The sequence below is a fragment of the Neopelma chrysocephalum genome, unplaced genomic scaffold (assembly GCF_003984885.1).
Source record: "Neopelma chrysocephalum unplaced genomic scaffold, ASM398488v2 Primary Assembly neopelma1_75, whole genome shotgun sequence".
NCBI lineage: Eukaryota > Metazoa > Chordata > Aves > Passeriformes > Pipridae > Neopelma > Neopelma chrysocephalum.
The window spans coordinates 8,489,423-8,503,053 of NW_020897736.1; the positions used below are offsets into that span (position 1 = coordinate 8,489,423).

Genomic DNA, 13,631 nt, shown 5'->3' on the forward strand with positions numbered 1-13,631 from the left:
CCACAGACCTGATTAAAGACCAAAGTCAATGGCAGCATTTTTATCAATTAAATGTTTGCCCTCTCATGCAATCACCAGTTATGACACATTTAGGTTTGTCACTCCAAATAACGTGGGCACACCTTAGGTAAACCATGCAGAGGAGGAGTGCTGTGATTTAAAACAAGTTTGTTCCTTTTAATCTAAAAGGAAAAAGGAAAAAAGTTTGCAGCAATACATCACCCTTCTCCAGCTGCTAATCTTTTCCATTTCACACCCACTGATCATTATCACCATGAAAAACCACTCCTGTCTTAAAGGCAGATCTAAGGTTGTAGCCTTGGTTGTAATCAAGAGTAGATGAGCTTAATGCTTCCCAACGCGTTCCCTGCATGTCACCCCAGTCCTTTTCCAAAACATTCATACCCAATAATACTCTCAGGTTATTTTTCGGAGAAAAAAACCCCAACAAAACCAAAAACCAAAACCCAAATCAACATTGATTTCAGAGTGGCAGGAGACGTGACTGGGTTAGATAAACGATCAATAACACTACAAAGACCCCACAGTCAGCAGAGCCTGAAATCGGAAGGCACGCACATCACTTTGGAAGTACAATTTTCAGGACTCTATGTAGCTGAAGACTCAACCTTGTTAATTCCCTCCCATGCACTCAAAATTTATTAAAGTTTTGTCAGAAACCTTGATCCTTTTGTAATTAAATCTCCTGCTGAATACTCTGCTGGACTCCCAATTAATGACAATGTTTCTAAAAAGATCAACACTTCACCTTTGCAAAGCTCTCTCCCATTTTCTTTCACTTGCCTGGATGTTAGAAACAGTGGAGTTTAAGCTAAGTGACTAATTTGTATTATTTCATCTATAAACAGAGAGCTTAGTGAATCACAATAACAAAAAGGTCACTTACTAACAAACCTCCATTGTTTAGAGCCTTTTTCATCCTTTTTTTCCCACTCCTTCATGATCTGGATATTGCAATAACACACTGACAAGAGCTAGGAAGCACCTTACAGTACTGAAGTTGAAATTTTGACTTTTGATGATAGAGAGATAGAACGTTTATAAAAAGATGATCAGCAAGGTCATTGCAAGTACTTAAGGAAAACAAACAAAACCCAAGCTCCTGACTTCCCACCTCCCATCAACCAAAGACTCCTGCAACCCTCCTGTTCCACTCCAGTACTGATAGCAAACAAACAGCTTGGTCCATCAGTTTTGAGACCCTGGACTTCCTGAGCACAAAGTCCCAGGCACATCAGAAATAAGGTTTGAAACACTACCCTTCATCCACTGCGCTGTGCCTGATAAGAATTTCTGTATCAACAGGACAGCACTGTTAGTTTTGGATTTAAACCAGTATTTGTGCATCAAGAAAGATATTCCCAACTGCAGTCTAAGGCCAGGCAACCAAAGGACTGTCCAGCCACATGGATCCTTTTTTGCAGGTGACGAAATCAATGCATCTTAAGGACATGGGTTTGAATATCTTTATTTCAAATTCACCCCACAATATTCAGCCACAGGCTCTGCAAAGTCACACTGCCTTTTCTAAAGGCAATGATGTGTTGACAGTGGTAGGATGGAAGAGCTGGTTGACCTACAGCCTGTGTGAGCACTGGTGGTATCACACCCAGGCTATATTGAGGAACACTCCCCTGCCCTATCTCTCCTGGCACAAGCCCCTCTGCCCCATGACTGTGCTGCTGTGAGCAGCACCCAGGGCCAGAGGAGCTCGTTAAACGGCATTAAGGGAGGTAACAAACAGCTCTAGGTGACAGATACAATGCTCCTGGGGGGACCTGGCTCCTGGGAACAGCTGTTGACAGAGGAAAAGCTGAGCTGTGGTTCCAGCCCAAACCCGCAGCAATACAATGCTGAGCTCCAGTTCCTGGCAACCTCATTAACCAGAGAACAATCAAGCAACGCTTAAATGAGACTTATTTAATCACAAAAACATGACACTTGTTGTTATTATTACAGGATGTGTTTTACACCTTATTTCTTAATTTTCACACTTACAAAGGCCAGTAGTCTCATCATTACAGGCTGTGACCTCCAGTGGTCACAAGCTCTGCAGGGGCAGGACAGATGACTTTTACAGCAGAGGTAAATAAAAGTCCAAGCAGCCAAAAGAAAGTACCAGGAAGGATGCAGCAGGTGGTCTTCTCTCTATTCATGCACATTGATTTGAATAATACAAGAATCTCTATCCTCCTATTAGTGTGTATTTGAAAGTACAATCTTTTCCATCACCCACAAAACTTTGGTCCCAAGTACACTGGATATCTCAGGTTCCCAAATCCCTTTTCTTAATTATGAAGCATTAATCTGGGCAAACTGGTGATTATCAGATAGAATAAAATATGCTCTAGCTCTCTAACTGGCTTCCAGGAACTGAACTGGAGACATAGTTTTTTACTTTCTTCTCCTAAAAGGATCTCCTGAAAGTAATGCTGCTGCTGATAAAACCAACTATCTAATGGAGCTTTCAGGATGAAACTCGTCCAAGATTTAGTAAAATAATAAACAAAATTATGTAATCCTGAATCTAAGATAGTGGCTTAAAAAAGGAAGAGTGCAAAGGATGTAATGCAAAGGTGTCAAGAACAAAACGGGGAAGTGTGGGAGAAGCAAATTTTCCTGAGAGTGGACAAATACAGGGAGATCCTCTGACATGTCAGTATTACCTGTTACTTCCAATGGTTTACAGAGATGGAATTCCTTATGGAGAAATTCACAGGATACTGTTCTCAGTTATTTGAAAACAGGCTCTAGGAGCCTCTGTGTGGAAAACAGTGCCATCACTTTGAAGAAGGAACCTCATGAAGTTTGCTATTCACCTACCAATGGCGAGGCTACAAGACTCTTGTGTATACCCTTGGAAAAATTACCAGGAGGATGCTTTATTCTTTATGTTCTGCTCACACCTAACAACTCTCAGACATGCTGCCAATCAGCAACACAAGGAAAACAAAACTGATCTTAAAATGTACAAAGCATTTATACTGAAAGCAAACAGAACAACTAAATATTGACTTTTCAAATTTCCTTAAGCTACCAAAATTTTTTGTTTTGGAAGGGAGCTGATTTGGGTATACACCTGGTCGGGGGGGAGAAGGAAGAGAAAAGAGAGTCACTGATGTATTAATAATGTTGTCACCAACTTATTTGCATTGCAAAGAAACAGTACACCAAGTGCCATACAATCGTTATTTTACAATGGGCTACGTTTGACTTCAGCCCAGTTCTCACTATCACGTAGGGATGAGGACTTCTAAGTGTACCACTTCAGTGTTACATATTAAATAAAACCCCACACAAAACAGTGGGAAAATAAACTCATTCAGTAGATAAGACTGAGAAAACAAAGCCTTCTGATTAGTTAAGTCATACACAGTTCAAATGACATAAGGATAATTTTATCCTGCATTCCACCATTCACATGTTTCTACTGTAGCAACTCTATCATATATTTGAACATAAGTTTCATTCTCTTTTAATGTGTTTTAAGCTTAAATTGAGTTTTCTTTAAAGTCAAGGTGCATTCAATAGGCTTGAGATTTAACAAAATTCAGACAACATTTAGTTTCAAAATACAGAATATGGCATACTCCAGGAAAGCATCCTCCCAAAGTCAGGTCACACTACGTAGTGTTTTAATCTTGCTTCAAGCACAAGACTTAGCACAATAAGTAGAGAATAAATTCCAACATAGACTTCCAGTTGGCAATTAAAAGTAGGCAAAATTTAAAGCTTCCATGGCATTAAAGGTGAATATCATCCATTATTTACAACGCACAACACTCTCCAAGATACAGGTCTACTAACAGTCCTGATTGTTTCTTCTTCCTTCCCTTTAAAAGCCACATTTGCAAGCAATTTTCCCTTCAAATTTTCCATCCTTGCATCCAGCTCTGCCCTTGCTGGCGAGGGCAGGGCCATGAGCTTCAGCAGCTAACGCTGCTCCGAGCGGGGCAAGGCAACATGGAAAGCAAACAGTTACAGACCTGGCTGGCAGCTTTGGCACAAATTTAACACACACATTCGCACACCCCCGCAAACCCAGGTCTAATTTGACAGTCCCCATGTTCTGCAACAAAGCTGCTATTCAGAAGCAAGAGGAAGCTTGTTCCTTGCTAATGGAGCCACGGAGGTTATGAGCTTCCAGGAGGCTGACGTAAACCATACCCTGCTGCAGCCGAGCCCTGCGCTGCTTCCAGTTCCTCCCTGCCACGTTTAAAACTGCAACCAGAAAAATATTACCACAGTGGGCAAGCACTGCACGCTGGGATGCCCCATTTTCCACCCAGGCAATTTCTTCTTACCACCTCTCAACACATCGAGTCACACGAGCGCAGCCGTGAGCTCCAGGGAAGGGGAAAAAAATAAAAGCAGGGGATACCTGCACAGAGACAGCATTGTATGGCTCAAAAGTTATTTAAAACAGTGTGCTGGAAAGCCAGAGGAGCTCTGGGACTTACCTGGGCTTTATCACTGAGCATTTGCAACTGAATTAATATAAATAACCTCCTCAGGGAGCAAAGAGAAAAGGAGCAGCATCTCCAAAAAGATGATGGGAAGCGTTTTGTGTGAATAGTAGAAAAGGGAAAAAAAGTATTTTAATTGGTACTCACATATAACGGGGCTTGCTGTGGATTAAGTTTCATGACCTCAGAACACTGAAACAAAAAAGAAAAAGCAAGTTTAAGCTATTTTTCATAACATTTTAGGTACTTCTTTATAAGTTTCTTTAGCATCCACACATTACTTCTTTCAATAATCCCTTTTACACAGCAATTTTCTATCATCTCCCTTTGAACCAACAAGAATCTGTCAATTTTTTATTTTTTCTTAAATTTATCCTCACATTAAGCAAAGACAACTCTAAAATAATTAGTAAAGTGCCGATCTGAGCCATCTGCAGTGTTGGTGCTGAGGAAATCCCTCAAGTGAAATTCACTTCCACTTCATGTCCATCTCATTTCATCTGTCCTCCTAGCAACCCTCACTTCATATCTGATTTTTATGACAATTACGAATCCTTAATTGCCATCCTTCCAACCAATTCCCCCACTCCCCCACAAAAAACCATCTGTAAACATTTGTAGTTCTCTCTGCTGCTCAAGAAATCCATCTATTACCTTGCCCAAGTGAGTTTGGTGCTATTTTTCACCCCTTTCACTGGATTATTTGTTAAAAAAATATTTCAAAACTATTACAAAAAACCTATCAAAAATGCTCCTTGGAAAACTGAAGAAAAACTTCCAAAATAGATGATGCTCACGATTCCGCATCAGCATTTTTCATAGTCAAAAACTACCATTACTCATCCAACAAAAGTAATTTTAGCCAAGATCGTTTCCTCTTTCAGGTCTGTCTCTGGAATTTCTCTATAACATGGTGAAAGTTTCCTGTACTGAACTTTTAATCAGTTGAGCCAGAATTTCTCTTGCATTAGTTCCTCCCTTGCAGCAGAAAATATTCACCCTAAACAAAAGCTCTAAGTTTTCATTTAATGTGTGTATTAAGAGATCCAGGATCCTAAGATGAAGGAATGCAAAACAATTAAAAATGGAATTTCTGCTGTTACTCATGTCTGCAGTATTGGTAATGCTCTGCAAATACTTCAAGCCCTTTTTAAAATAGATGAAATACCACTCTGCTTTTCACACAAAAAACACAGGATCTTGTTCATACTTTGCTCCTGTCCAAATCCCACAGTTTGCCTTCAGTGAGACAGAAATGAAACCACAGCCTAAGTTTTCTTAGCTGATTCCAGCTATCCTTGCTCCTTCACACGCTCTCCTTATTTTACAGAATGTTTTTGTACCAGTTGCTTTAAAATGCCAGAGTGACCTGCCAAGCTTGTGCATCAAAACAGCCCCTCTGCAAAAGGTCCTCTGAGGCAGCCAGTGATATTTTGCAATAGTTTTAAATCTAGTCCAATTTATGTCTATTTTCAACCTTGAGATTCCCCTTCGTACAGCAAGAACGCCTCAAGATGGTTATGACTGATAGTTTTCACTGTATTTTCAGCTCTTACAAAGACTGACTGACTCACCAAATTAGAGGATTAGTAGCCCTAGCTGTCATTTGGGCAGGTGAGCTCCAAGGACAGCTCTGTAAGCAAACCTCACTTGTGCCCTACAACACGCTCCTGAATTCAAGTCCTACTGAGGGTACAAAAATAAAAGAAAAAAAAACAAAAAGAAAAAAAAAATGGACAAACCCTGCCAATCTCCCTCATGACCTACTTGAGCCTCTCTCTCCTATTCTGAACCTGGGTATCCTGAACAGGGGCACAAAAACATTACCCATTTATTATTTTATTTTATCGTATAGAAGTCAAATGATGGATGCAAAAACTTCTTTTTCAGTTCACTTCACTTTTGAATTTTTAGCAAAATTCAGACTTCTGGTCTAACACAGCAATTTGCTCCTTTTTTATGGAGCAGACAATATGAGTATTAATATGACTGTTCCTTTCAGGACCATCAGTGGAAACCAGTAAAAGGAGCTTTCCTGTGCTGTCTGGCTAAAACAGGTTGCACTGAAGGTAGCAAATATCTCTATGAAACATCAGCTGCAGAGGAGCATGCCCTCAAACAGAGCCTTTAGGTTCCTGTAATTCAAGGAATAAAGTGAGATGGCATCCTCTGAGCTTTGTCATCTGACAGAAGCACAGACTGCTTTGTTCTGCTCCATCACCTTCCTGGTGGATGCTTGGGAGCAGCTGAATAGACAGAGAAATGAGAAAGAGGAGGAAGACATGTACAGATCAGGACAGGGTGGCATTACAAACTCCCCCTGGGTCACCTCTTACTGTGGTAGAGGTGGTTTTGCTTGTGATGAAAGTGCCACAAGTCAGAGTCCAAAAGCAGCACATACTTGATGTGTAAGGAAGGGAGAATATCAACACTTCTCACCTAGGAAAAAAGGGGAGGACTTTGAGTTCAAACTCATGACCAGTTTTTGTTGGGGTTTTTTGGCAAGAGAAGTGCACAGCAGCAGTAGGAAAATAAGGTGACACGGCTGAACACTTGGTCTTGTCAAAAAATCCTGGAAATACTTCCTGAAGGAAGATTTTCTTCCCCCTTATCTTAACAGTTGGCCCTTACTTAAAATGATCTCTCAGTTCATTATGCACATGTCATTCCAATTTTTCTAAGTATGCAAACTTAGTTTGCAAGGAGACAGGCAGGTTTGGAAGATATTTTATTTTATCTTGTTAGGAAGTGCTTTGGCAAAAACATAGGAGAAAAACTGAGTGACAGATAAGCCTGAATGACCACTCTGCGTCAACAAAGGACTAAATTTAGGTTTCTAGACAAGTGGACTTCTCCAACCAGTGGGAAGGCAGGGAAGAGCATCTGAAAAACTTCAAAAAACTTTAATCTAGTAAGAAAAGGGAAAACAAAAGGCAGATCATACTGGTCATAACCAAATAAAGATTCATAAGGACCCTAATATAGTCAATTTACTTCAAGTGTGAAAATGAGGAGGAAAAAAAACAGGAGAAAAGAGTTAAACTGCATTTTCTCCTATTATAAGAGGAGCACATCCTTCTAGACAGTTCCTTCTATGAGCCCCAGAAAGCAATTTCTATCTTTTTGGGCAGGAAGAACTGGCTCTTTCAGATGTGGTAAACTGCAGTGAGAATAACTGGCCCTACTGTGGGATCAGGATCTGGGCTGCACATGAACTGCCCTGAAAACCAAACTAACCTGAACAGGTCAATATAAATCCCACCTCCCTTGCCCAGCTCCCACTCAGCTATGGGCATCCTCATGGCAGCCAGTAGATTTTGCTCCAGCAGCAGTTGTCTGTACTTAAAACATTGATATTATTTCTTTCAAATAGCTGAATCTTTTGAATTTCAATGTCTGGGAGGTTTATCACATGCTCTATATACATCCAGACAATTATATTGCAATGTTATTGGAATTATATTAGGTTTTCCACCTTAGGATACCACAGTGAAATCCCTTGCATTTGCAAATTTGAAAGTAGGACATGAAATGAAAATCCAGGTTCAAGCTCTTCAAAGCAACAGTGGTTTTAGACATTATAAAAATCTGCACAGGTCAGTAAAACAGAAAGCTACTGAAGCCTTCTCCAAATGGGATGGATACCTTTCTGCTCTGTTAAGCATTAAAGAATTAATACAGTCAGTTGTATTAAAGTCTCTTCTATAGAACTTCAGTGTTATTTTGCACAAAATTTCGTGGGTAAGGACAAATGACTGTTCTTCGTTTCACTGGGCATGGTAACTCTGACAGGGAAAGAAAGGAAAAAAGCATTTATTTGCTTTACTGTGGTTCTGAAAAACTCATCCATGATTAGGGCTCCATTGGTTATATGCTGTAAAAATGTCAATGCAAAGAAAGCTTCTGCCCCAAAGAGTTTACAAACAAGCACAGGCAGTAGGAAGGGATACAAACACCTAGTGTTGAAGCAATAAATCCTTTTCCTCCACTACTCCCAGCTACCATTTCATTTAACCATAATTAGGTGGCTTATTTCCTCTAGGCATTGCAGGCAAAGTATGTATTTTGAGGACAAATATGAGAGGAAGGTCAATGGTCCTTCAGATCAACCCAGCCCACACACAAGCTGTAATGCTGAAGGACTTTGAACACTGTGTAGGCAGGAATTCCAAAATGGCTTTTCCATTTTCCCATCACTCCCCGGTCAAACTTGGTCTTTTTGGCACTGGTTCTACACCATACATATCTAAGAAAGGAAACCTCGTGCCAGTCTTAAGAGTTGTCCATTAACAACTTTTTGTCTTTTTTTTAATCAAAAAGAAGATCCACAGGATGGGCAGAAACAAGAAAAACCAATCTCACCTCCAACAACTGACCAGAACTGCAACAAGCAGTAGGACGAGGGGTATTTAATCCATGTGGTACGCCTGAGAAAGCCTACCTATCACTTTCCTCCTACCTCATGCACTAAATAAACTTCTATTTTAAGTGTTTGAGTTTTTCCAAGCTTTTCAAGTTCAGGTTTAAGGTATTTTAAGTAAACTTCAGTTCTACACATACTTCAAGTTTAAGCTTTGCTGAACTTTATCTGAATCCCAGCACTTGACCTTTTCATTTATCATTTTGACATTTGATTTTAGAAACATTGATTCTTATTTGCAAAGCTTTACCCATGCACTCCCAGCTGTACAAAAAAAAACAACCAACCCAATCTTAGCCATAAAGAGCTTGTGGTTGCGGGCAAGAAAGAACAGCCAAAAAACACATGAAGAATCTGATGGTTACAGATTGCATGGAAAGCATTCCAACAGATAAACAGAAATGCAGAGAAAGCAGGATGGCTTTCCAGCTGTAAGCATCACAGCATCACTGGGATGAAAGCCAAAGAAGGATTTATCTTTTTTTAATGTAACAGAATTTACTTTCTATAAAACCATCCTGTAACAGTAGTTTGTAAGGACTTCACTCCTTGGAAGGACTAAAATTTGACTTCAAAGCTCTGGAGTAACACTTCACTAGGTATCCCAAACAACATATATCCCACAGAAATTTGGAAAGAACTATTGATGCTGATTATCTGCAAAAGAGCAAGACATAAACAGAATTCCTTTTGTACTGTACCATGGGCACCAATACATATATCCACAGTGGGCCAACCTGCCTTATAGTCAACACTCAGATCCTCACCCTTTAGGCAAATAACCCCTAAGTTGCAAAAGAGTTTAAAGAAATCCAGGGATTTCCCAGGAGCACACATCCACCCCCCTTCTCAGCTTTCTGCTATATGGCTGTACTACAAAAATAAAACCAAGATTCCAAAAACACATCACTTCTCATTCAACAAAGCATAGTGTCCTCAAGGGCACTCCTCCACACTCTGGTTGTACGAAATGTTAATTTATCAAGTACTTAGAAATATCAAGAGGATTGGGTTTCAGGCCCTGCAGAGCTGCTGCTCTAAACCACACAAGATAAATAAAAATGGGGAAATGGCAAGTGGGGGGACCGGAGAGGAGACCAATTGCCCATATACAGATGAATTCCTGCTGCAGCCACGATTTCATGCTAAGAGAACTAAAATAGCAACTTCTTTTACAAGTTTATTGTTCTCCCCTAGTGTCAAGGGAATACTACTTCTGAGTGGTATATGACGTTACTGTGTTGTATTACCCATCATCAGTCTCCTCGATTTTTTGTTATAAAACAACTTTTTGAAAAAAGGCCTTTTTTGTTTGGTTTGGTTATGGGGATTCTTTTGTCTTTTTTTTTGGTGGGTTTTTTTTTAACCTGTAGTAAAAAGTCTAAAAATTGAAAGAAACAAATGACTTGAGGTTGATTTTATTACTTATATTTTCTTGTGTGGTGTTTTTCCTAGTTATCTTTCTGCAAAGTTCAGACCTGCAGTTAGTTACTCTCACTCTGCGGTATTGGGCGAGACATGGGTTTGCTCACACACTTTGTCCCACAAGTTTCATTCCACACTGAATGAAGACCAGAACTCACCATTCATAAAATGAATGAGCATCCTAATCGGTGTACTACTGCTATGTCCTTAAAATCCATGTGAGAGGAGACTGAAAAAAACCAGGACAGAACCTACAAACAGCTTTGGCAGGAGAAATAAACCCATAACCCAGTTGTTCAACAATGTGCATGGAGAAATTTGTATAAATAGAGTAGCTACAATTGCAGTGACTAAAATAAACCCTAAGACAGAAGATAGATCCTTTCAGGCATCATACTACCAAATATAGAATGACTTCTTCTGTTGCTATAATAATGCATGATTTTGTATATCCGGTCAGAAATAGGAGGCTGCAGGGATTAGGAGAAGTAACCCATCCCAAATTTATTTTGTAGACACACAGGAAAGTGATACCACCAGTAAAAGCAATTGATCATGAAAAGGAGAAGAGGTGAGGAAACAAGAAACCTCACTTCAAACATGCAGCCACAAACAAGTAACCAGCATATCGCAGCATAGTGTTTATTATCACAGCTGAGCTTAGAAGTAAAAAACCCCCAGATATTTGTACTCAGTCATCTGGATTTATGTAACTCGCTGAACATTATGTTTTCTCACTGAATTGATTGATTAGGAATAAAAATATATCCCTCACACAGCATTTCCACAGGTGATACTGCTTCCCAGCTGTGCCCTGTCTGCAAACAAAACCATATGATGACATTCAGTTTCAGATCCACAGGAGTTTCTTTTGGCTGCCAGGGATGCAAAGGAGGTTCCAAAGGTGTTTTGTGTTGACCTCGCTCTACCATCACTCTCCTCCAAAGGCTCAGAGGTAACCCAGCAAGCCACCCTCAAGAAAACCAGACCTATAGAGATTCCTTTCACAAAAAGAAAAGAAACTTCACAATAACGTTTTCCCTCTAGGAAAAAAAATAAAAAGAACATATTTAATTGCAAAATTGGCCTAAATTTTTTTTTTCCTTTCAACAGTGCTGAAAACCTCAGTACTGTGGCCTTCAGGTACAACAGCCCATCCATCAGGAACCAAGGAACTGCAAGTGCTGAACAACTTGCAGAGGGGCTGGGAGCCTCACTGCAGCACAACCTAACAGAGCGTCACTGGTTTAATTGACTGATGATTTAATAAAATGCTCTGCATATCGATTAACTCGCTTTGCTTAATGTAGCTCAGCTTCCTGGCAGCAGGAACTGGCACCACACATTTCCTGGGCTGGGAGCTGAGTTGCCCAGGGGCTGCACCCACCTCTGCTCCAGCCAACCCCCCTGGCCACACCACTTCCCTTACCCAAATCTTTCCTGTTATCCTTTCCAAAATAATGAAGTTTAACAAAAAGTTAAGATACAGGCAAGCAGATAGTACACACATGCATTAAAAAAATATGCTTAAGCCTTATCCATGCTATAGCAAGTCCCTAACCCAGCTTTGCCAGCCCTATCTTACTCCAGAGATTAATACCTAGTCAAATAACCTTAGTCTCAGCACTTCCTTCTTTTGCACTATTTCAATCTCATAACTGTCAAAAAAAAAATCATTTAATGGATTGCTTGATTCCTGCCCAAAGGCTGGAAAGAGATGAAGCAGTGTAGGGTTAATAAAAGTAGTGTTGTCACCTATGCCTGGCGGAGGAAGGCAGAGATCCTTCTCAAAAGTGCACATCTGATTTTCCTGCTCCCATCTCTCCAGCTATCAGAAGATACAAAAAACAAACCTACATAACCCAAATCACAGCAGCTATCTCTCTACAGTCCATATGCCCAATTTCAAATAAAGTAAGATATTGTAAAAGTTGGAAAAACAGAGAGTAAAAGGATTATTAGCCAGCTCTAATTATACAAACTGATCTCATCCTCTTGTCATAAGCCTCTTTCCTGTTTCCGGAATCTATTTGTGCAACAGAAAGACCAGCCTTTTGTAAATGTCCATGGGTCATCAACACAGAGTGATTAATTTCCCACTTTACAATACACACATACTGTCAACCAATTCACTTGTAATCTGATATAACCCTGACCTCACTTGTCAATTTTTTCCTTTACCATATTACTAAAGGCAAACAATACTTAAGATACCTATTTGTAAAATCCAAACAACATTTCAAAAGGAGCTATCACGCTGGTCTAATAAAATAAAAATCACAGACCACATCTTCAGCTCAAGTAGCTACATCCTAATAAAGTTAAGACCTAACAGTCAGCTTGAATTAAAGAGCACCATGTACGCAAAAGCACACATATGTTTATACTCAAATTAAGTCCTCCAACAGGTTCTGGGGCAGCTGTTTCACGTATGCATGAGACTTTTATCTCAGGCTCAAATATTAACTTTCAGAAATCCTTAGCAGACATTCTAGCTGCCTCTTCAAATGAGCAAAATCCAGTTTATACCTTCCAATATACTTTGCTGTTTGAAAACACATTTTGGCAGTAAACTGTGGGGAAGCTCTCAGTCACAATCAGCTCACATTTGTAAGAGTGATCTTGACTTTGGGGGTTTAATCAGGAACTTCATGAAAATCCCTAGGTATCAGGCTGGGCATCATCACACAAGTTACTAGTTACCTTTGAAAACAGAGATGCATAGTATGGGACCAGGTGAAGAATGGTGGGGAGGGAAAAACAGGCTTTGGGGAGTGTTTCACCCCAGGTACAAAAGGATAAACATGATGGACAGCTGTCATCAGCAACAAAATGCCTACAGCCTTACACATGTAGTGGGAGAGAGCAAAGCTGCCAACTATTGATTCCAACAAGCTCTTGACTACAGCATGTCTCCTAAAAACAGCCTTCTCCACCTTATTATTCTCTGACTCTCAAGGCTGTGTTGTTTTAGGAACTACACCAAGCAATGAAAGAAATAATACCCCCAACCCTAGAGCTGAGCAATAAGGCTGTGCTTCTCTCTGTGCTCCCCAAACCACAGCACTTGTACTGCATTCCCAAAACCCCAGGCTTGGAGTAGAAAAGAATCCATGACACCCAAAGCATCATGCATGCTTTTATGATGACAAATATTATTTAATATTTCCTAGCATTTACAAACCAGGTAGTTACCCAATAAGTGCATGCACCAACCTTAACTCTCCACAGCAGAGAGTTCTAGCCAGAGAGTTGGAAAAACTGGCATCGAGACCAAGATCCAAGAGATGTTTCCACTC

General features: G+C 40.1%; 1 protein-coding gene across 7 annotated transcripts in view; it reads right to left on the reverse strand.

Annotated features, from left to right (window-relative positions):
- Positions 1-13,631, reverse strand: part of AKAP13 (A-kinase anchoring protein 13) — a 207,136-nt gene that overhangs the window by 141,568 nt on the left and 51,937 nt on the right. For all 7 annotated transcript variants that reach the window (XM_027688140.1, XM_027688144.1, XM_027688143.1 and 4 more), the window contains exon 4: positions 4,635-4,679. In XM_027688140.1, the coding sequence (XP_027543941.1) occupies positions 4,635-4,667 (33 nt within the window). In that variant the 5' untranslated portion in view covers positions 4,668-4,679. The remainder of the gene's footprint in view (positions 1-4,634; positions 4,680-13,631) is intronic.